General features: G+C 39.0%; 1 protein-coding gene across 1 annotated transcript in view; it reads right to left on the reverse strand.

Annotated features, from left to right (window-relative positions):
- The window catches only part of ABLIM2 (actin binding LIM protein family member 2), a 113,041-nt gene that overhangs the window by 58,158 nt on the left and 30,339 nt on the right, over positions 1-24,544 (reverse strand). Inside the window, exons 4-6 of the mRNA XM_086464636.1 lie at positions 20,777-20,892; positions 15,842-15,968; positions 13,662-13,755 (exon numbers count right to left, since the gene is read on the reverse strand). Of these exons, the coding sequence (XP_086320762.1) occupies positions 13,662-13,755; positions 15,842-15,968; positions 20,777-20,892 (337 nt within the window). The remainder of the gene's footprint in view (positions 1-13,661; positions 13,756-15,841; positions 15,969-20,776; positions 20,893-24,544) is intronic.

A 24,544-nucleotide genomic window follows, 5' to 3' on the forward strand; every position in this document is an offset into this window, starting at 1 on the left:
AGACTCTTCATCACTAAGTATTTAAAACAGATCACACCATCTTTGTAAATGAGTGACAACAGCTCAATCTGTGGCTAGGGACTTGATGCAGGAATTAAGTAATAATATTCCCTGGTATGTTTATACAGTTAGCCTGATTAGATACCATAAATTATATCAAAACCTAGGACCTGGGTGTGTTTGGTCTCAATGTGAATCATAACCTCACCAGGGTATGTGCCAAGGAGGCTTTCATCAGTGGCCCTTTCTCCTCTCTCTTCAAACTATTTCAGAGGCTTCATCTCATAGATGAACAATCAGTTCCAGCAGAGCCCAGAAATTTTATAAGCTTAGGGCAGCAACTGTTTTATGTTTTCGGTTTAGTTGTAATGATGGCCTCATTATTTTTTCTTTTCTTAGTTATATTGACGTGAGGCAGTTTAATGCAGCAAACAAATTCCTAACCATATGGTTACTTCTTTTCACAGTTTGAAAGCTTAATTTGACAGATTGTTGTTTCAGTGTTCAATAAAATATCAACACACACATAGCACAGAAGAAGTGACATTCATCTCTGAGATCTCTTATGGTTCAAGTGGTAGATTGTAAGAAACCTTCTCAATATCCTACATTTGCTTCAAGGCTGCACCAGGTCTTTGTGCCCAGGTAACCAGATGTGAAGACAGTATTATTATGAAGATCAATTCAAAGATTAATTCTCAACCAAGATTTACTCCAACCTGAATAGCAAAGCGTGTCCTTAGCAGCACAGATAAACTATTATGAATTATTTCATTCCCTTTAGGTATGAGGGACTGCTTTGAACGGTGAATCTCCTCTGCACAGCAGGCAGAGCCATTCTGGGCTGAGTCAATGTGAGGAACATCCTCCTAGTGGAACCGAGGACCTCCTTGCACTCCCTGCCCCAACCATGGCGGGCACCGCAGTGTTGCTATCTGTCCCACAGCACATCAAGTACATCCATGCTTCATTTAAAACAGGACCAGAAAGTTCTGCAACCACCTTTTCTCATTTCTCCTAACTTCAGAGCTTGAACTAGAAGAACAAACGTGATGCAACAAATGTGAATCACATCATTTAATGCAAAATTTGAAGACAGTAAGGATTGTTATCATAAAGTCTGTAGAACAGTATGAACACCAACAGTATGAAACACGCAATGCTAGCAAAACTGGAGTAATTCATACCGAAAGGAATAACCTTAACTAGTTCAGGTAGGGTTTTAAAATAGCTGTCATCACTCAAGAAAAAGATACTACATTATTGCAGACAGCTCAGCAAAAACCTCTGCTCATTCTCTGGCTATGGCTGCAGTAACTGATGAAGTGGCAGAATATATAAAAGATGATATGTATAATAATTGTAACTCTGTCACAATGATATTGCTCATCTGGCATCTCATGCCGTTGCTAGGAGTGTGAGTGATGTTATTTTTTACTGCAGTCGATGAGTGACAACCGCTTATGGATTGACACATGAAGGATTGAACCAGAGCAGCCTAAAGTTCAAAGTGTGAGCTTGGTCCTGGAAAAAAGACTCGAGATTTCTGACGACTCTCTCACCAGTAAAGTCTAAGTACATCCTATCTCACTGCATTGCTCAGTGAAGTAGCTAGTAAAGGGAAGAAAGAAAGTAGGCAAAATCATTTAATGTATTAAATAAGTCCATAACTATTTGGTTCCTTTCCTGAGAATGAAAAAGTTTTCAGTAAAATTTTTCCTGTAAAAATAAAAATAATAATAATTTTTAAAATCTATGTTGTTATCAAAATGCACAGTGGTAAATGACATCTTTTACTCCTGGGAGTAAAGAGTTTGTGGAAGTGAGAAAAGGTCAGACTGCTGCAATGATTCAATCACATCAAAGCATATTTTCCATTTTAAGGGCATAATACAATATAGGTTGCTGTAATAGCGCATTATTACCACTGAGTGACATTACTACTACTGAGGTAGGCCCAAATCCTGCAGTCCTTATACTCTACAAATCTCCAAATGATGTCCTAACTGTATCCTATCCTGAGCAAAGATAATGCAAGTTGGCCTCCTAAAGCCTGAGCCTGCTGGCATGCCAAGGCATGGTGCAGTCGCATGACCCAGAAACAAAGCCCACAGAAGACTGGTATAAAGCATTCTTAGTTAAAAGCTTTTCACATGGAACAAATCTGTTGGAGAGTTGGGTCATCACAAGACAAGCACCTGTTCAAGCAAAGTGAAACAGAATAAAGAACAAAACCACCGACCATCAATAAGCCTTTCTATCAGGCTGCTTCTCACCCTGAAATGAAGGACTAAAGCTCTTATGAAAGACATATGACTTGACTGCTGCTACCTGTTTAAGTGGAATGGAATCACTAATTGTTTGGAATGGGAAGGGGAAAAATACTTAGCTACTGTAGTGACGGGCAGAAGTTTAAAACATCAATTAGACAAGAAATTATTCTCTTTTCTATACATCGTCTCTATTTCCTAAGTAATTCTCATTCACATGGACATTCACATTCATTCACTAAAGCACACTGAGATTTCTTCAAGTGCATTTTGTACTACAGATAACAGAAGAATATAATCCAGTTTAAAGTCAAGAAGTGTGCAAGTGCACCACAGAATGATAGAACAATTCAGGTGGGGAAGGATCTCAGAAGGTCATCTAATCCAACCTCCTGCTCAAAGTGATGCTCAATTCAGATCAGTCTGTTCAGGAATTGGTCCGGTTGGATAGTGAAAACCTCCAATGATGGAGACTGCACAGTTTCTGAGAGACTGTTCCAATGCTTAGTTATCCTTAGAACAAATTTTTTTTTTCTTTTTATCCAGTCAGAATTTCCCCTCTTTCAATTTATGACAGCTGTCTCCTGCTCTCCCACCATGCACCCCAGTAAAGAGCTTGTCTCCACATCCTTGAGGGTCTCCTTATAGGTATGGGAACATTGCTATTAGGTCCCCTGAAAGCCATCCCTTCCCCAGGCTGAACAAGTCTAGCTCCCTGAGCATCTCCTCACAGGACATGTGCTCCAGCCCTCAACTATCATGGTGGTCCTCCACCAAACTCATGTCAGCTAATCAGCATCTTTTGGTATGGGAGGGCACAAAGCTGGATGTAGTATCCTGCACATGGTCTAGCAAATGCTGAATGAAAGAGGCATATCTTCAATCTACTGGTTGTGCTCCTGTTGAAATTGCCCTCTTGGCTGGCGGCCCTCATCACTGCCAGCGCACACTGCTCTCAGGTTTAGCTGACTGTCCACCATATCCCATATACATTTCCAAGCACTGATAATTGAATATAAGACATCAAAATAAATCAAGATGTGCTTGATGGACATACATTATACTGAAATAGAACATAAAATCAAGACATAACTCCTTGATAAATGAATCTGCTACCACTTTCAGCTTATGTCCATGAATTCGTATGAGTAGATCTGGGGGGAAAAACATTGGGTAAGGGCAGTTCACTATCAATCAATTTAATTTCAACACTGAGGGGTATGTACCTTCACTGGGCAGTTTTTTTCAGAGTATGCAAATCAAAAAAAAGTAGAAAATCACTGAACTTCTTTAGTGGATATTTAATTTATCCTGTTTATATCTCCTCATTCATTCCCTGAATGACTGTTTTTACTGGGATATTAAACTATTATGTGAATGAACTGTTCTTCTTCTTAGGTGCCGGAAGTGTCCAGGATACTGATAATGAAACACAGGTATAAAAAGGAACGCCAGATATTTATCTTCATGAAATTTAATGAAGTTTTTGAATGAGATACAGCATTTTGATGTTAAATGGCCCAACCAGTCATTGCATTGATTTATGGAGGCAAATTCACAATTTCTGTAAGTAAACGTGGTTCCCTGACTATGGCTGAGCTAAGGTTTTAATTACTGCTCTTAGAACTAAATTAGTTATGATTTAATAACTCTCTGACCTAACAGCACAGAACTGGCCCAGAAAAATCTTCCTATCAAGTTATTCCACCTACTAGGCTGAAATCAGGGTTTGTTCTTGTGTATTCCCACCTGGTAATACAACCTTCCTGTCCTTGGCCAGCACTTCAACATGGGACTATGCAATGTGGATTTAACCCTAAAGGCTGTGTAAAATCAAGGGCCCAGGTGTTTGTCCTTCTGTCCTTATCTCAAGAATACCATGTAGAAGTTGCACAGCACCACACCATCAACTGTTGTTCAATGGCCACACACTCGTAACTCTGCCATTGCATGCACAGTGGCATATTATGAGGACAATACTGGCTCCATAAACTGGATTCTATCGGGTATTTGCAAATTAGAGTGATAATATTCAGAAAATCAGATAACCTTTGCTGCTTTGAGTAGAATACTGTGCTCAGTTATCAGCTTTAAGTGTAACAACATAAAATCTCCATTCACATTTCTAGTAAAGCTGAAGTTTTGCACATGCTACAGAAGAACTTGAAGGATTACTCAGTAATAGTTGTATACAGTAATGGTTAAGTTAGTAAACAGCTGTCATGTCATCTACCGGGTATGAAGGGACAGGCAACATTATTAAGGAAGAGGTATTTGGCAAAATATCTATTACTTATGTTATACAACAGTGCTGAGGAGAGAAATGTGTGAGAGCCTGGAGACAAAGAGAGAACTATGTGGAGGAAAACTCTTACTAATTCTCTTAGTCACAGTGGACCTGACTCACCACTGAGTCACTTCAGCAGTGTGCCAGGGCAAATGAACCGTTTTCAACAGGGTTTACACTAGTGTAAATGTAGTTTAATGTTTTGAATCAATCCTTCTCCTCGTCTTCTCCTTACTGGATTAATTTATTATCCCACTAGATGCCAAGAAACAGTCATGTGAAATGTTCAATACGTGCACCTGCAACATTACTTACAGCTTTAGCTGTCTCACATGTACAGTTATTTCATATTGTCTTGGTTTTGGCTCATCCTGCTGTACTTTGCAGAGCCTTGAGACTTCCCACCCACATTTGAGTCATTTTTACTGCCTCCCACACACTCTTTATTCTTCCAGGTATAAAGTGCAGATCGAACATACCAACAAGGACATTTATCTCAGAACGACAGTAACTTACTACATACTGGACTCTCAGAAGGAGAAGTTTCTAATGGTTGTGGGAGAAATAAAAAAATAATTAAAAAACCCTAAAGGGAATAATTATGAAAAAGAAAGACTAGAAAGAAAAGCCATCATGATTATAACTGTAATCCCATTCTGTGACATCCACAAACACGTTCTGACTCAGGAGCACTCAGCCTGCCGCAGTCAGGCAAAACCTGGGAAAGGACAATAGTGCCTTTTTTCTACGGAATTTCGGACATGATCTTGTAAACCAAAATGGTCTGTCATGCCTAAAATCACTGATTTTGCACTCAGTTGCTTTAGTTACACAATGAGTGATCTGCCCCTTTTGTCTTTTCAGCTTTGCAAATTTTTCTTGCCACCCACTGAGACTGGAAGAGGCTTCTGTCTCCCGTTTGCTCAACAATCTTCTTCACTTCTTTTCCACTTTCCTCTCCCACTCCTTAAAACCCACTTATGGGCCAAGACAAGCTGCAGCTGGCTCTCACTTCTACCATCCCTTGATAAGGGAGAGGGAGTGAAGAAGGAGAAAGATGACTTGCAGACATATTCCCTTGCCTTTTCAACTTTGCAGCTGTGCATTCAGCCCACCCATTTCAGATGGGAAGAATGAAGCTGCAACCAAGACCAAACAGGTCTGGAGAGGCAGCATGATTTATCAGATGAAGGCAGCACAGCTCTTTTCACACTGGTTGTGGTGATCCAGGCTGCAAACATTTGAGGACAGTAGTCGTCTCTCATTCTCTGCCTGAATAAGGACTGATATTTGTATCCCCAGATTTAGCTGGGACTGGAAATGCTGCTGTCATGTGCAGAACTGATATTAATAGGCCTTCCTGGAAGTAGGAAGTTGCTACTTTCAGACTCATCCACACATTTCCAGTTCAAGGTACCATTCAGCAGATCTTACTTTGACAGGAAAAAAAAAAATTGAGAAGCACAAAAAATGCTGAAGGTTGGCAGGATGGAAAATCTTAAAGATACAAGAAACATATCACATAGGCTGCTTTCTTGCTATTAGCAGACACACTGAACCATTGTCACATGGGCCAGAGCATCCTGGAGATACTTTATCAACAAAGCCAATTGTCACTTAAGTGCACTTACTGCTGCACCACTGTCATGGTTATGGAAGCGAGCTGGAAGGAGGCGCTTGTGCTGTCGGGTAGGTCCAGGGCACTGCAGAGCAATGGTCTGGCCGACCACAGCGTGCCCCAGGCATGACTCACAAGCCCATCATAAATGAAAGAAATTATTCAAAGTAATAGGATGAGGAACTGAAGACATCCCAAAAGTGCAACGTTTCACATTGTCAAAGTATTCAAATGCTGGCAAATAGTACTAGATAATAAATAATGCATCTCCACAGCAACACTGCTTCGGGAGGCATTGTAACTGGCATACTGTATGCTGTTTGTGTCTGAGGCTCAGAAGGTATCAAGGTGACTACTGGAATCACTGCTTTGATGCTTTAATTAATCAAGTAAGATAATTTAAGATAGTTAACTGGTGCAACACTTTTGTATAATGGGAAAAGGCAGTGGACATAATTTACCTGCCTGCCAGGCTCACGAGTCAAACTATACACTAAAACTCTTAAAACATGCAAACCCACACAGGCACAAATGCACTGCAGCACTACTGGGGACTTTTCCCATACATATGAGACAAATCCTGAACAGAAAAGCAAGCAAGTAACTGAAAAAAAAACCACCACAAACCCTGCAATTGTCATTCTTTCTTCTCTATCAACCATTTTCCCTCAAATTCTGAACTTCTCTTTTGTGTTATTCAGAAATAGTTTGCAGAGTCTCTTACTTTGGTAAAAATGTAACAGGCTTAAGCTATCACCAAATGCTACTCAGTAGTCTTCCTCAATAAACCTAAAAACTGATTTACTGGGTAAAAACTATGCAAACAGCTCCTTTTAATAGGTACTGGCTTTTCCTGACATGTCAACAATTGCGAGCTTTTAACAGTTCAGATGATAGATATGGATAGATGTAGCTCTGTATCTTTTTCTGGAGAGAAGAGGTGGTTGAGAAAGGGAACAGATGAGGGTGGGAGAAAGATAAGGTGAATGTATCTAAAAAAACAACTGGGCTACAGAAAAGGCTACAAGCTAAGGTCAAAAGCATTTGCATTGCTATTTGTATGCTTTCTGATAGTCTTTTTAATGATGCCTGTTTTAAAACAGCAAGTCCAAGTCAACTGTCAATTAACATTTAAGACCCAGCCAAGTTCACATACTATGCACTGATGATTAACCTGCCTTTGCAAATCATCAGCCCCAGGTGAATGCAAGTGGCACCAAAACAGACTGTTCCCAAGCTGCAAAATGCCTTGCATCTCAGCAAACACTATACATTGAAAATGCTAGTTAAAGTTTCCTACCTTATATGGTTTCCTTTTGCAAGAGCTAATGCTGATTTATTTAGATGTGTCTTTTCCAAGTTTTCCTTCTTCTCTTGTGATAGGAGAAAACGTGTAGAGAGCAGCTCCTAACCGAAGAGCAGCACTGACACTTGGATCCCTTTGCAGCTCTGACAGCCTTCGCAAGGCTGCTCATGCTACAGGAAACCCTTCGTTCGTATAGACGAAGCTGCTTTTATTGCACGTTTCGGTATTAATGGCTATATTATAAGCTGCTCAAGTACCTTTCACACATCACTAGGTTTTGTTGTTAGTGAAACAGCAGGGTAACAGACATTTCAGAATGAACCATTCTTCCACACTGCAGGCAGAAATTTGTACACCCTGCTGTAAAGAATTAGTCTCGTCTCTCTGCTATACTGAGACTTTTGCAAAGGGAAAAGCAATTGATTTACAAAGTAGATGTGACTGCAAACAGAAGCAGCTCAACCTTACTGCGAGGCAAAAAACAAACTGAAGAAAATAAGATTAATGTTTTAATTAATAAGTCACTGAGGTATAAGTGGCATTTAACAGACATATAAATTATTGACATTTCTAGTCTCATTCCTGCCTAGTGCCTACTGCATTTGTTCCCTTATTTTAAAGTAACATATGGTTGTGATTAAAAGATTAAAAAAAATATTGATTATGCTTTTCTAGACATTTACACACGCATGTAAACCAGGAAAATGTTAACCCTTTCTTCCTCCCCATATACTGAGTGCTACGCTGCCATGTTAGGATGTCAGATACAGTGGTTGGACCCATCTTTATGTTTAGCGATACAGCCATTTTCACCAGCACCATGTAGCTATAAATCATGCGACAGTTGTAGACAGAAGTCTAGCCAAGTGCTCAAAATACCCCTCAGTGCTTACAGGAGCAGTTGGGTTGCATGCAACAGCATAAAAGTTCGGTACTTAAAGAGGGCCTATAAGAAAAATGGTGACAATCTTTTTAGCAGGGTGTGCTGCAATAGGACAAGGAGTAATGGTTTTAAATTAAAAGAGAGCGGATTTAGACTAGATCTAAGGAAGACATTTTTTATAATGAGGGTGGTGAGACACTGGCACAGGCTGCCCAGAGAGGTGGTAGAAGCCCCATCCCTGGAAACATTCAAGGCCAGGTTGGTGGGGGCCCTGAGCAACCTGATCGAGCTAAAGATGTCCCTGCTCAATGCAGGGGCATTGGACTAGATGGCCTTTAAAGGTCCCTTCCAACCCAAACTATTCTAAGATTCTATGAAATAAGCCCCAAGAGACTTTTCCAAAAGCATAACTTCCCATGTGCTACACTGTCAACTTTTATTCACATGAAATTCAAAACACCAGCTAGTAGCAGTAGAGATCCATCTGGTTCATCAGCTACCAGTAGAGTTGGTTGCAGAGGCCTGCTATGAGGCAGCTCAGCCTGGACGGCACTGGGCTGCAGTTGCCTATCCAAGCAATCACACCTGACCCTCTCACAGCCTATACTGAGTTTGCCATCAAAACCCCAGGAGGTTATTTTTGGATATCAAAGCTTCCTCCACAACACAGGAAATCATTAGCTGAAACAGCAGATGAAGAGAAAACTCCCCAAATCATATCTTGCTACAGGCTGGCAATGTTAACGAAGCCACAGGAAAAAACCACACTCAGTGCGACATATACCAGGGAAAGTACTTTCTGTAGACACAGTGGAAGGCATTACTATCACTGCACAAGGTAGTGGTGACGCATCATCTGGAGCACAATGTCCATCCATGCTGAGAGAAGGCAGTTCCAGCTAGGAATATATGCTGAGCATTACCAGCATTACCAGAAGAGCCTGGAGCTGACTTACAATCAGAAGAGAATTTGGTTCATTCAGTTTTGCAAAATAAAAGTTGACAGGAACTAAGACTGTTCTCTCTAAATTCTCCTTAGAGTTCATCAATTAAAGGGGAGAAGATAAAAAAGCTAAAAATCAATCTGTATCCAAAGAAATACTAACTATACACAGACCACTTTAAAATAGAGAGGTGCTGGAACCGAGAGAAAGTTTCTAAATATCAGATATTAAGGAAACCCATGCATGCTCCCCAAAAGGGGACCAGGAGGAGTCACTGCCTGTCACACAGCTCCTCCACACACCTCAACAGCCTTCCAAGCCTCTGCACGGCCTGCTGTGTGGGAAGGACCAGGAGATAGACAACCCACCACTGCCTCCTCCCAGCAAAAAACAGCTAGGAGACTGATTAAAAATCATGAAACAAACGGAAAGTGTTTTCCTGATTGAAAGCAGTTTCTGTCAGGCTCTGAATTAATATGTGAAATACTGTATATTTTTAGAGAAAAGGGAATTACACTTATTTTGTCTATTTTTATGTAACGCTTATTAGCACAAGTTGCATTTTATTTAATAAAAAACTGCTTGTGATACAAAAAGAGAGAAAAAAATATTTTTAGTGCCAAATGCAGAGAAATAGGTTGCAACACAACAAAATGGCTGGTTATAAAAATCAACAGCTTGTTATTTTAACATGTGTTTATTTTCTGTGTAATTGCATGATTTTAGCTATTGCTGGACTGGGAACAAAACTATAGTATAAGCACTAAAATATATCCTTTTTCTCCCTAAAGGTTTTCAGTTGCACTGCATTTTAAGTTAAACTATAAAGTAAACTCCAGCCACCTCTTGCTCCCCATTTAAGATGGTAGGTTTATCAACATATATGGTCAGGGATAAAACATACTAATTTCTAGGGGAGGACTGATGTTGCATTAAACAGGACTCTGTATGCTTCATGAGCAAAGCAAACCTTGCCCAAAAAAAGCACTGGTGGGCAGGGTTTTTGTAAAAAGAACAGCAAAACTGTTGCCTTTAAAAGCAATAGAAGAATTTATGGACTCTGTAAATTAGCTGCTCAGCTGCTTTTGTAGCTTTTCCAGTACAAGTTCCCTGGGAGACTAGGCGCAAGCCAAGGTGGACTGGAGGGGAAGAAAGAAACAAGAAAGGAATTATAAACAGAGCTATCCTGTGTTAAGCCCATTTACTACATGGAATGAAAATGGGCTGAAGGAAGAATTTAAGTAACTAAATCATCATTGTATTTGGCTAGCAACCTACAAAAACAGCCATATTTTTATAAGTTATCAGTAATTCACACTAGTTGACTCTCCCTTCCTGCTCTGCTGAATAAACACTTAAAATTAACAAGTGTTGGAAAGGGAGACAATACTACAAAATCTGGGCACAGAATAATTGTGGAAGCAGCTGTCCTCCTGACATTATCACAGAAATCAGAGATGGAAAAAATCCTATTAGGTCATATAGTCCCTCCCTCTGTCATTGCAGGACTGTTCCCCAACGTAGATTTTCCAGTGCCTTGTCCAATCTTGTTTTAATGCTATCTAAGTGATAGCTTCCAGCAGCTCCCTTGGGAGACTTCCTCTGCCTAACAAGTATTTCTGTCAAGATTTTCCCCTACTTTAATAGCAATTTGCCCCATTATTTCTGTGTATCTTCAGAGTATATTCAAGATGGTAAAAAGAAACGTTGACGTTTTGAAAAACGTTTCAGGATTCCAGAGAATTCCACAAAAAAATACATCCTACAACAAAAACCAGCCATGGCTACTTTTTTTTTTTTCCCCCCTGTCCTCCTGACCTAGAGATATACAAACATATCAACAAGCTGGCTAGTAACAAACACACAGCAAGTTCACTACCAGACAGAGATCAGCTCCAGTTCCAAGCCTTTCGAACATGTCTGTCTGCTGCAGAACAAATGACTGAACTCCATTAGCTACGGATATGGTCCCTCTGTATTCTTTCAAATCTGTTTGCTTAGGTCATGACTTTTAGTCTAGCTTCCTAATGAAATGTGGTGTGCACGCTACCTCCTCATCTGACTGCTCTCCACAGTCAACACTGAAACTCAATGGCCATTTAAAGTGATCCCTTACAGAGGTCCGAAGGCTCGTGGAAATCACAGACTAATCACCACGGAAAGGGCCTCACACTGTGTGTCACCTCTTGACCATGTAAACAGACAGTGGAAAAGTAATGAAAGCTCTCAAGATATTTCATGGGGAAACAGGGGATGGGAGCAGGTATTTTGGGAGACATCATGAGGAACAGGACCTATCATGACAGCAGAATGCTAGGACACAGGACAGTCGTATTCAAGCTTCATTAGTTTTGTTGCACACAAAACAACAAATTGTTTTATACAATACTACGAAAAGAAGGTTATAGACCATAAAGTTGTCGTAACAAGCCTGCAGACACTAAATATAATTTTATCTGCTCAAATCCATTATTTGCTTCATACTAACTTCAACCTAACTTTCCTATTTGACAGTCACACTACCTGACACTGCTGTGCTTTTACAGTTTGCGAAAGTCCTCTCCTCATCTTTTTTTTTTAAAGGTTTCAGAATCTTGCACCAGTATTTTTTCCCACAGTTAAATGCCACAGACTTCAATGACTTCCAGCCTGCAGCAGTACAAAAGTATGAAGAGAAACAGTGCCTCAGCACTGTCATCAGAGCAACATTGGGGAAGGGGAGAGGAGGGGGGCACACATGTACTAACCAAAAACATCACCTATAACTACACTGACATACGTAATCAGACGTGGTAAAATTCCTACAATAGTTTTAAAGAATTAACTTGTCTCAAGTTTGTTATTGGTCTACATACAATACAAACAAGGAACTCTCCTCCTGTACAGTACGCTCTCACCAAGCAGTTATGAGAAACAGATAGAACCACACATGCCCCCAGGTCCCACAAATCCAACTCACCACTGTTATTATGCAGATCTTTTAAACTTCTTTTTCCTTTTCATCATCCACAGAGACAATAAGGACCCAGTTCTTAATCACATCACACCACATGCTATTGTTTAACCACACTGTGGGTAAAATACTACCAAATAAAAATAGTATTTTTGTACATATTTTAAGGCAAGAACCTGGACAGAAAAACACAGTATTGTGAAGCCAAGAGTCAGTACAGAAATTGAAGTGCCTGTTCTTCTCCCATCTTAGTATTAATCACTCCCTGTAACCTGCTGTAAGTGCACCCCAAATTTGCTCTAGCTTTGACCATGACACGCTTCTCTGCATTCACCTCTCCTCCATTGCATCAAATATAAGTTAATTAGCTTCACCTTCAAAGCCTGCCCCCTCTTACTACCTTTCAAAGGCTGACATCTCTGAAAACATGTAGCAGCTTCCACTGGTTAACTCTTAAATTTTTAAAGGGTTTTTAATGTTTTCTTCTGTTTTGCCTCTCCCACTTGAGAGAGCCATCTGCAAAAAGCAAGAAAGCTGTCTTTATACTCTTTCAAATTCCTTATTAGAAGCCTGTTTTCTGAGATGTCTGTAAAACCCTCTGATAACGGAAAAGCCTCCCATGCCTAACCCAACACTGTATTATACCATCTAATATGGACTCACTGTTTCCTTCCACTTGCTTCTCAGTTCCTACCTAGCTATAATTGTCCACCATTTGGATAGTCAAGTCTTTCTACAACTCCTAGTAGATCCTTCTCTGGTAGAAGTCCTTTGGGACTTCTCCAGGCTTTCTTAACTGATGAACAGAAAAGAGTGAACTGAGCAACCTGGGGAACCTCTCCCTAACTCCAGTACTGCTAAGGCTTCACAAGATACAGGGAAAGGGCAGAAAGAAAAAAGGATGATTGATGACATTGATAGGATAACAATACACTTAGATCCAAGGATAAATTCTATTCAGATCAAAGGAATATATTAATTTCTGACTCTGGGCCAGTTATGTGGAAATCTCTTTCATGTAAAGTATAAACACGCACTTACACTAAACAACCTCCTTGCTTTTTAGAACAACAAACTCAAAAAAAAAAATCCCTGCGACATAGCTCATTTCAGGGTGCAAAAACAAATTTCAAATGGTTCATTTTAGTGTCCAATAACCCATTCACTTATTACTTCTGCTACCTGAACATTCTCCAGTACCGCAAATACCCATTGAGGGAGAGAGTGTATCATCAAATCATTAACAGAAGAAACAAAAAAGAAATATAGAAAAATTACCTAGTATTTCATAAAAGTAACATTAAACTGTTGCATTAACACTCATTTGTCAGCATATGTCTACACCCAAAAGAGCAAGTCTCTGTACATTGAGATGTGTTTGAATGACAGGTTCTCCTTACCTCGAGCACTCTTCCTGTGATATACTTTTCACAATTGTCACATCTGATACCAAACTTTGCATGATAGTCCGTTTCGCAGTATGGAACACCATCCCTAGGGAAAAACAACATGCCATACAGAGATTGCTTTATGTAGGCTTACATGTTTACTGGGAGATTATACAGCTAAAATTTGGTAATGCTTCAATACTTCAGAGGGTGTTTATGGACTTTCACACCTCCCAGATGCTTGTATTTATTAATTTTGTAAAGAATTGAATTGTTAATGAACTATTCTGGCCCTTCCAAGTCTACCATGATCCCATTTTCCTGCTTTGTTCTGGCCCTTCCAAGTCTACCATGATCCCATTTTCCTGCTTTGTCGCTGAGTTCAGCCATCGCCTCTCTCCTTGTCACAACACGTAGTCTCCAAGACCCTCACACCATTTGTTTTGATAGTGTTACTCATTAACTTTGTCCATGTGTTTCTCTCTCTTTGGAAAAAATAATTATTTCTACATTTTATTCCTTCCCTCTTTACTTGCCATCTAATTCATTTAATATACATATCATCTAATATATATATATCATCTATCTTTTAGCTTAGACTGCACAGAGTAATTTCTCAACTGAGTATCTTGACTGTAAACCAAGCTTTGATTAACATTTAAGTCTACTGACATTCTTGACTGGACTTGCTTAAAGACAGCCATGGATTAACCATCTTGGGAACCTGCTCCATAGAAGCCAGTAATGACTACGAGAATTCAACCTCAGCAGCAGAAGACATCTTGCAGTACGTTCATGCATGATGTGAGCAGTTATTTCACCACCACAAGTGATTTAAGATAAAGTATAATTTAAAAATATGAAAAATAAAAACAAGACTCTTAGCTTTTATTCTAAAAATTCAAAACCAGAACACTTGGACTATTACTCTGAAATGAACCTATTTGCTAATTTTACATTTAGATCACAATTTTACCAAGTTTTACACTTAGACCACTAAACCCATGAATGAAAATAAATCTAGAAGAAACTGGAGACTTTTACCCTGTTTCAAAGTACAAGTTAAACATAGTTAAATATGCTTAGTGTGTTATGCTAAAACAGCCCATGATCAGACAGATTTGTTAGCAGAGGCATAATTTTACTGGACATTTCCTCAGAGAAACATAAAAATTAATTTTATAGAATACAAGTTGGATTGCTTAGAGACTAACCTACAAGTTATCACAACAATTAATTGAATTAATTGAAGCCAGGATGTTTCTTCTCTTGAGTTATTTTGTTTGGCACACAGCTTTTCAAAAAAGGATTTCACAATTACTGTATCTTTACAGTTTATGGGGGTTTTATTACTAAATAACATGCAAAAAAAAAGTACTGTACCACAATACAGCAGAGTAGTATAACATTTGAGATAATGCAAAACCTTATTTAAGAACACCCTTTTACTAAATATTGTTTCTTCAGTGCAAGCTGTGAAATTAAATTTAACACTTGTATTAATCTAAATCCAAAGAATTGTTGTAAATCAGTGGGACACCAGCTCTGAAACTCCATCATCTCTGGGCACTGGTGATTGAGTTACTTAGCTGTTTAGGAAAATTTCATCACATCAACATCCTTCTCTGAGGCAGAAATTAATCCCAGGTGCTTTGGCCAGTGAAAGCCCTATATCTCATCGGACTCATAGGAGTGTTGACACGGGACTTGGTCTGCGTGTGTGCTTCGTGCTGCCTCTTGTTGCTGTCATCACATTCAGTCCAAATTTGACAGCACGAGGGTCTGGAGCAGCACAAAAGCATGATATACATACGGACTTTTTGAAAATATTTTTGCTTATGTGAAACATATGGAAAGGATAATATCTGCTTCTTCACATTACAGCGTCACATAGAGCAAAGTCAAACAGACATAACTAAGGGTGTATCTACGGGACTTTGAAGCATACTCCACCCGCTGCCTTTCTATAGCATAGCTGCTTTGTCAAGTACCATTCCAGGTAAATGGACAAATTCAACTTCTACTTTTCTTCATTTTATTTTTTTCTGCTTTTAATACAGTTCAGATAATAATCTGTTTTCTTTTATATATCTCCAAATATACTTAAACAAAAACTAAAGGATATGTAATGCTAAATTAATTATTTGGTATTAAAAAATGCTGAAAACGAGTGCAAACGCTCCTCAACTTACTTGCTGATGTACTCTGCATTCAGTAGCTTGCCGCATGTATTGCACTTAAAACAGCCCAAATGCCAATGTTTGTCCAAGGCAACCAACGACTGTCCATTTTTTATTTCTGAACCACAGCCCCCACAATCTGCAGGAGAAAAATCCAATATGAGTGAATCACACACTTTAGATGATCACACAACAATACCAGCTACTGCAGTATGAGGATCCATCGGTGTTCTAGTAACAGCTCATGCAGGCTCTGAAGCTTGCTGTTGGCTGCCTGCTGCTGGATGGCAAGTGGTGCTGCCCTAATACTGCCGTAACATTGCTAAAAGACATGAATCACTCAAAGAAAAAAACTAATGACTTAGGTTTCCTTGTGACTTAGGTTTTATTTTAATTCATTTATACTGTGTTTAAAAGATAAGGAGTTTTGTCAATTAAGTTTTCAAGCACTGCAAATCAGCCCAATAAAATTAATAAAAAAAGACGTAAAAGTCATGAGATTAAAACAAATAATTGATTCTTCACATTAGACTTTGCTTCTGGGCCTGAAAGATTTACTTATTATTTCAAAATTCTTTTTGCAACCATGGAAAAAACCTAAGCTAAAATTCTATGTGAAATTCTGTAACCAGTAAAAATACACCAATAATTAAGAGGCATTACAAATTCCCGAGTAGTAGTGACGTTGCAATACGTGAAAGTGAGGGCTGGGTATGTATTTATTATTTATAGAAATTCACTTACATAAAGCACCAAAAAGTGATAATGAAAACTAATTGCAAAACATGTCACAACAGGATAACATAGGGTAGCCTATGTTGGTTAAACAAGCTATATGTGAACTAGCTATACTCCCCAGGAAAAGTAATTGAGGACAAGATTCGGGGGGGGGAGGGGGAATGTGTGTTTGCTTTTGGACTTTTTTTTTTTTTTTTAATGACAAATGATTTTGACTATGCTAGTAAAAGCTAAACCTACTCTCAGTTTCCACAACAGTCCACCAATGAGCACTGGTGCATTAGAGTTGCTACACAGACATCGGATTTGAATCTGGTTCTCTATATCCTAAATGAATCCTCTAATGGACCCCTACAAGGTCCAGCCCTCATTCACTCTTCACCCTGCAGATTCCTGTCTGTGCATAATTTTCTTACAAAATGTTAAAATAATCAGAATATGGGGGAAAAATGGGATAAATATCAGTAATAAACTGATTCTAGTATCAATATCTCAGTGACCCTTCTAATCCTCCATATGGTTATATCTTCCATCTTATGTGAAACCTTTTTTTTTTTTTCAGGAATTCTTCACATATACCAACAATTTGCTAGACAAACCCTGAAAGACACTTGGAAGAGATGCCAGAAAAGAAAAAAACCACAGCAATGTCTTGCATGGAAGAGAAATATACACAAAAGCATTAAAAAAAGATTTATCTAGTTATTAAGAAAGAACTCCAAACGTAGGATCTCATTAAAAGATTTAAACAGTCCTCTTACAAACTTTCTGATTTAAGATTCTATTTAGTTTGTTACGTGACCCCAATGAGACTGTTAGTGAAATTGTAAATGTTTCATTTCTGAGCACACAACAATAAAGGATAGTTCTTATTTTCCTTTAGTGGATTTGGAACAGATTAAGGGAGTAATAATATGTCTCTCTAATGTCACCCTGTAGAGCACCAATATGTGGAAACAAGCCCAGCACAAAAACGTGTGCACCACAGGTCAGAACATTTGAGTTTTGCTAATAAAAGAGAACATTTGGGTGTATGCCTGGATTTAGTCACACAAGAGAATAAATACTGCAGTATTCTGCAGTATGTATTCTTTAACTGCAATCAGAGATTTGTTTGTGATCTCCCCTTCACCAGGGGTTCATCTGGTAATCTAATTCAATCTCACTGTTGAGGGTTTATTTCACTAACTTAATACAACACTGCATGCTCAGATGTCATTCACCTTTCATCTGGCTTAAGCTTGGGTGGGCAGAAATGCAGCATTTTGTGAGTTACATTTTTTATTCCCAACTGCTGTTTTCTCTGTTAAGTTCCAGATAATTAAAAACAAATATTGTGGTTGCTATGCCAACAGTGCCTACCGATACGACGTCCTTGTCTTCCTGTCTTGGATGCAGCATCCTTTGATGACTCATCTAATTTCAACCAATAACTCTGAAGAACACATCAATTTGCTGCTACATGTTGATATTCTCTGAGTACTCTTTCAGCATCAACACTGCCACAAGAGGTTTTCGAAGCTAGCGTTTTATAAACAAAACAAAACAGGTAGGTAGGTATATATATAATAATAAAAAAAAAAAAAAAATCAAGGACTCGGGCAAAAAGCAAATATTTAACAGTCTTCATTTCTTCCAAATGTAATGCATCAAGGAGGTCAAAACCAAAGTGGGAGGATGAAAACAGAAGGACTGGTCAGAGGAGGCAGTGATGTTGGGAGGGAGCTCATAGAGTCCCAAGAGATCTGAAAGCATTCTTAAACTAGAGTCAGAGATAACTAAGCTGACGAATTAACAGGCACAGGACATATCAGGCAGTTCTGAGCCAGAAGCAAAACCAATGTAACAGTGGGTCAGTGTATTACTTGGCTCTTGACTCAGCTTGCTTGAAAATCGCATGGTTTTGTGCACTACTGTTGTGTCATAAAAAGAATTGTTTGTTTAAAACATTAAGGTCTCTTTCAAGAAGGGACACAGCGTTTATTGCTTTGTGTAATATGCAGCATAGCTAAAGACAGCCATTACGGACCTTTAGTTTTCCAGTTCAACCAAGATGTGTCTGATGCTGCTTGTTTATTCCTGAAACACTGGTTCTAGCCTAAGGATTAGGTGCTTGGAAAACAGCTGGTGCTACACATTGCTCTGAATGCTTGCCAAATTCTTTGTTGTATTTTTAGATATTTCGTTAATTTTCTGTGTATTGTCATTGGTCAAGCTTTCACATACCCTGCTACATACACATGTAGGCGCCTCCATGTATTTGTGGCAGCATGTGTTTCCCACTGACCCATCAAAGCTCTATCCCCCACGCCACGGAGGAATTATACCATTGCTATCCAATTTCCTGAGTATCACGAGCTCCACAGCTCCTGGGTCAGCTGGGTGCTGCATGTCACCATGAAATCAGAAGATGGTGGCCTGTAGCTGCACTATAAGACACGGGGGAAACGGAGTAAGGAAGAGATAAGAAAGGATACAGTCTACACAGGTAAGAATGTTATTTATCCGGGAACCTGGCAACATCATAGCACAATTTACTTGCAGGCCAGATATGGACTTCAGTTTGCACTTTGAGAAGTCATTACACCCATCAGCTCAGCCCCATCAGTACATTGTTTGAAAAGCAGAGCTGGTTAGCCTCAGGTGAAGACAAGACCAAATTCCTTTATAAGTCCAGTCTACAGTGTGGCAGGTATCATCCAAGTTTGAACTAAGACTCCTAACCAATTCCACTGAAACCTATGGTAAGACTTGATCCATTCTAAAGAGATTTAAAGCAGACCTGTATCTGAGGTTTAAATACATATGTTTGAGATTTCACTTGGGGAAAAGCTAAGAGTTTGTTTTCCAAGGTTGTGTTTTGCCACAAAGATATACTTCCAGTGCTATTTCCCTTTGAGGCAAGTGGTTTGCTGCGCTTTGCAGGTACCAGCGCGCTGGGGATACTTGGTGCAGTGACCTGAGAGAGGACATGCAACGCAAGAACTCCATGGGGGGGTGTGTGTACAGAGAAAGGGAATGTAAGCAGATTAAAAGATTCTGCATCACAGATAATCAAATGAACTTGTTCTGTCAGTACTCAATCAGGCAAATAATGTTCATTAAAGTCAAAGGCACTTTTCCCATATGACAAGGAGACAAACTGATGATAGGCCATTAAAGTAAGGATCTGCAAACGCAGCCAGCCAAGATGGCTGAGGATGATCCATCTCCAGAATAAGTGACAAGAGAAAGCACCTAAGAGAGAGACATCCCCTCCCCAAAAGACAACAGCATTGGCAAAAGAGGAATCAACATAGCATTCTGCATTCACAGCAGCTGCATTCACACAGTAGCTTTTGATGAGAAACTAGAGAAAAGAGATGATGAAAACTTCTGTAGAGAGATGGGGGGGCGGGGGAACAGGAAAAGAAAGGAGAGATTTCTCCCTGAAGTGGGCTGAATTCCTCATACACAAAGAAGAGCCATCTATGGAGCCCCTCCTCAGCCATGCTGAATCCAGCTTGATACGATGTGACAGTCATTAAAAATATCTCTGTCTTTGCTGTTCAACTGAATTGATGTTGCTGTTTAATTACATAAAGGCAGTAGTTGACTCTTAAAGTGTGGAAGCTTCTCATGAACAAATCAGCAGAGGAACAGATTTCAGAGCAACAATGCCACTCTATGATCTGCTGTAAAAAAGGTGGTATGAAAAGACCACATTTCTTCTCTGCAGTGTTTGTAACTTCTAATAGTACACAGTAGTACTGAGGTCAAGGGAAATGTCCCTCTGGTCACAGTGCATACATTAACCCTTCCTGTGTAGTATTTAGCCATTCAGTCCTGTCACTGATATTTTCTGAAGGAATACTGTAACACAAATTATTAAATCTCATGTTGCATTTTATTTGAGCTGGAGTTGGACTAAATTCTCAAATCTGTATTATGCCTCTCTCCAAATTATTTTATTTACTTCAGTTTTAATCAAATGTTTTGATTCTGTGTATTGTTAACCCTATAACGGCACCATTTGGGCTTCTTTTTAATATCAGACTTTCTCATAAAACTACCATATACTTTTTTCACATGACTACATTGTATTTCTTGACATCTTTTATACAGCATAGTGGCAGAAGTCCCAGTTACACATATTGGTGTTAGATTTTGCTATTTCAACCTGTGCAGACTAAGAAGTACCAACGGAAAAGAGCAGAAACCTCCACTTACTTCGCAGGTTCTGTATCGGGAAAGAGCCAGTGCTGCTGGAAGGGGGCAAGGAACATTTTTGGCAGATGCACTCCTTCCCGTTAAAAGTTACGCGGTCGCCCGCAGGGAAAGGCAGCCTACAACAGAGGAAACAAAAGCAAACAGTTTACAGTCTCACACTTTTATTGAAATGAAATATCTTTCCATAAAGGAACTGATTATTACTCTGGTTTCTTTTTCTCTGCTTGCCCAGTTCTCATTCACAATTTTTCAGGCACTTGGAGGGTAGAGTATCGAAGGAACATATCAAACAGACAATTACAAATGAAGATGTTAACAGGTACTTAGAAAAAAAATAATAACTAAAATACAAAACCACACTGATCACTCAAGTCCAAATCCCTGTGTATCTAAGAAACATAGTATCAGCAAGAGTTGATCACTAACAGGATCAGTTACAGAATGAAAATAAAATTGGAATTACAGGGAGCAAGTACAGGCAAATGCAGCTGCTTTCATTTTGTTAAAATGCTGCACAAGAACGATGACTTTTATTAAAGTCATTAAAAAAAAGAGCACTTGTCCTCCCAACTTTGATAATATCAAAGTCTTTCTCTTAATCCATATGCTCAGAAAGCAATGTCAATGAACTCTCATAGCAGAAAATCTAACCCAGTTATAAAACCAAAAGCGTCTACATTACTTGTTTGCTCTACTCAACAACAGCTCTCCTTACACTTAATTAAATCCTTCCTTTTTATCAATGTCCTTAAAACAAAAAGCTTTCTGCCATGAGCTTTGTCTGGACACAGAAACTGCTGAGGATTTTTTCTCTAAGAGGACCAGATGGACAAATCACTTCATAATATAGCAAACGATGGTGAGGATTTAGAAAAACATTTCACTCCACCCAAAGCTCATGTCCAACTAAATCCCAAGCAAGCTATCAAAATATGGCTTAAGTGGGGCACAAACATAACACAGGCCTTCTGCCTCATGGTGAAGTCCATCTGATCAGATTATTTCATTAACATTTCATTAAAACTCTCCATGACATTCCCTCACAAATGTTATCAAATTAATACCAATTGAGATGTTGTCTTCACTAAAACAATACCTCTTGCTAAGTGTAAACATTATTTTGCTCCCTAAATAACCCAAGAGAGGCTTATTCTACATTTGTGTTGCATTTAGAAGAAAATTTTTATTGCTTAAAAAGAGAACAAAAGCAATGCTGTCCTTTGTTTCTAAAGAATGTTACTAAAATCTGTTTTAAACCAGCTAAATAGTTGTTCAACACTGCCCTCCATTTTGGGCCATAGGAAATACTTTAAAAATCATGAGGACACATGGAGTTTAAATATGGGTATTCTTTGGATATCTGATAACGAATCCTGCTTTTCACCTTTTTTTTTCCCCCCTTCACTAATGCCTTTATACTCCACATACTTGCTACGTTCTTACTTACCTAAAGTTAAGATAAGGAAAAATACTTTATGGAAATAGCCTTTAAAATTGTCTTGCTCTTTGACACAACTAAATGCTTCCTGTGTGATTCTGGTACAAACAGGTGCAGCCCCATGTTAGTACAGATTCAGGAGTCCTAAATTTCTACCTGTTCAAGAGAGGATTTTCTATCATGGATTTTATTCAATAACCTGATCAGAAGTAAACACTGCCTCTAGTACCACAGACAGGATGTGATGGAGCCACACCGCTCCAGTGAGCAGCAAGTCTGTCCCGTCTTGCAGCAATCCAGCAGCAGCAAGCTCCTGTGTTATGCATATATTAAAAAAAAAAATGTTCTTTTTAGGTCACAACTGATATTTGCAACAGATTTTTATACTGCTTAAAGTTGCTGAGCCTTCTAATACATGCAATAATAAAAAGGTTTCATGAACATCACAGAACAGTTGAGGTTGGAAAGGATCTCTGGAGGTCATCTGGTGCACCCCAGAAGTTTACACAAACGAACATAAATACATTTGAATAAAAATCAGTACACAATTCACTTCTATATAGATAATAAAAATTAATTATTAATTATCAAAACCTCTCAAAACTGGTGGGATATAATCCAAATGCTGTCTTAGTTTTCTGCTTCGAGTATGAAAGAAAACATTTAATCACGTTTTCATTTTAACAAAATATTACAAAATCAAGTCTAGAACTTAGCACTATTGATTGACCTGGAAAGGCACAAGCCAAGGAATTTCAACTGTTCCAGAACTGAGATGAGAACTTGTAATCAACTTCCCACATGGTTTTTAGGAAGACATCTCATCATGATTTACAGATATCCATAGATTTATTATGACCACTGGTAATCTGCTCCAAATTAAATCCTCACAAAACCAGTAATCTGCTCCACAGACACAATCAAACAACATCTTTCATTTTTATGCATAGTGGCATGGCCTGGGCAGGATATTAATATCAAGTAGTTTTGCTATAGTCTTTACAGGGACCAAGACTGGGATTCAGCTAATGACCCAACCGGGCTCTCATGAGTCATCTCAGTAGAACAGCAGGCTTCACACCATTAATAATCCTGGAGATTGGTGATGTACAGGAAGCCATTAATGATTCACTGCTCTGAAGAATGACCATGACTACTGAGAATCTAGTATATTAGGAGCAGTAGCCAGAGGGAAGTTTAATACATTTTTTTGACTCAACGATTTACCTAACAAAAATCCAGCTGAACTGCCAGCTGAACACAGAAGCTCATCTCAAACAGGTGCACCAAGCATCGAGTAAATTGGAAGCAAAGACCAATCACTTTGAATTGGCTCTGCTACACCTACATTAGGCAACTAGATATTCTGAAAGAAAATATGTTAAAAGTAGAAGAGAAGAATAGGATAATTGACCTCCTATGTCACAGAGCCAGGTAGATAACACCCAGAAAACATGCCAAAGCTCACAGGCACCATAGCATGCCACAGAGCCTTAGAGGGGAGGGCATGTGAGGGCTTTCCTAGCCCATAAATGTATCTTTCTTGGTTTATTTTCTAAGGGATTAATAACAAATCACAATGCCCTTCCATTCAGATGGGCGAGAGCATCAATTTCAATTCTCTACTAAGTTTTCCACATCTGCAAGATGCCTTACTCTAAAAAAATCAGGGAAATCCTCCTTGGAAGTTATCTGCCCAAACGTACAGGCAGACGTTGCCTTCCCTCAGTGGTCTTCTAAATCCATAATCAAGTCTCAGAGTTTGCTTCACTATCTTCTTCATTGGGAATCCAGAATTCATACACAACACATTTGCCAGTATTTCTGTAACATCTGACCTCTCCCTTTCACAAGCAGCTCTGCTCGAGGATTTTGACGCCAGTACATGTGAAGGCACAACAGAAGGTGGTAACAGTCAATTAACGAGGTTTCAGTTTCTGAGCTCTAACTTGTGAGCAGGACTATATATAGCATTGTAGGTTAAGAGCAGTGTATCTGCCTTCGAATACAACATCTCACCACCAGTCACCCACTGAACATTGCTAGGTATGAGTTTTAATTAGCTACTTATCCTTTCAAAAATATTCAGTGTGATTTTCACAGTTGGATAATCTATTTTTAAAATGAGAATTAAGAGTATCTTTAAAGCAGCTCTCTGAAATGACTTGTAGGATTTTAATACTTCATCTATGTATTACCATGATTCATTTCCCAGTGAATTTTGTTTTATCCATGTGCCTACAATATTTGTAAACCCAGAAACAACTGGAGCTCACCAACAAAATTATATTGTAAAACATCAAACCACCATCAGCCTGATGCAGAGTAAC

This window comes from Leptosomus discolor, chromosome 4 (genome assembly GCF_034619465.1).
Source record: "Leptosomus discolor isolate bLepDis1 chromosome 4, bLepDis1.hap2, whole genome shotgun sequence".
In the NCBI taxonomy this organism is placed as follows: Eukaryota; Metazoa; Chordata; class Aves; order Leptosomiformes; family Leptosomidae; genus Leptosomus; species Leptosomus discolor.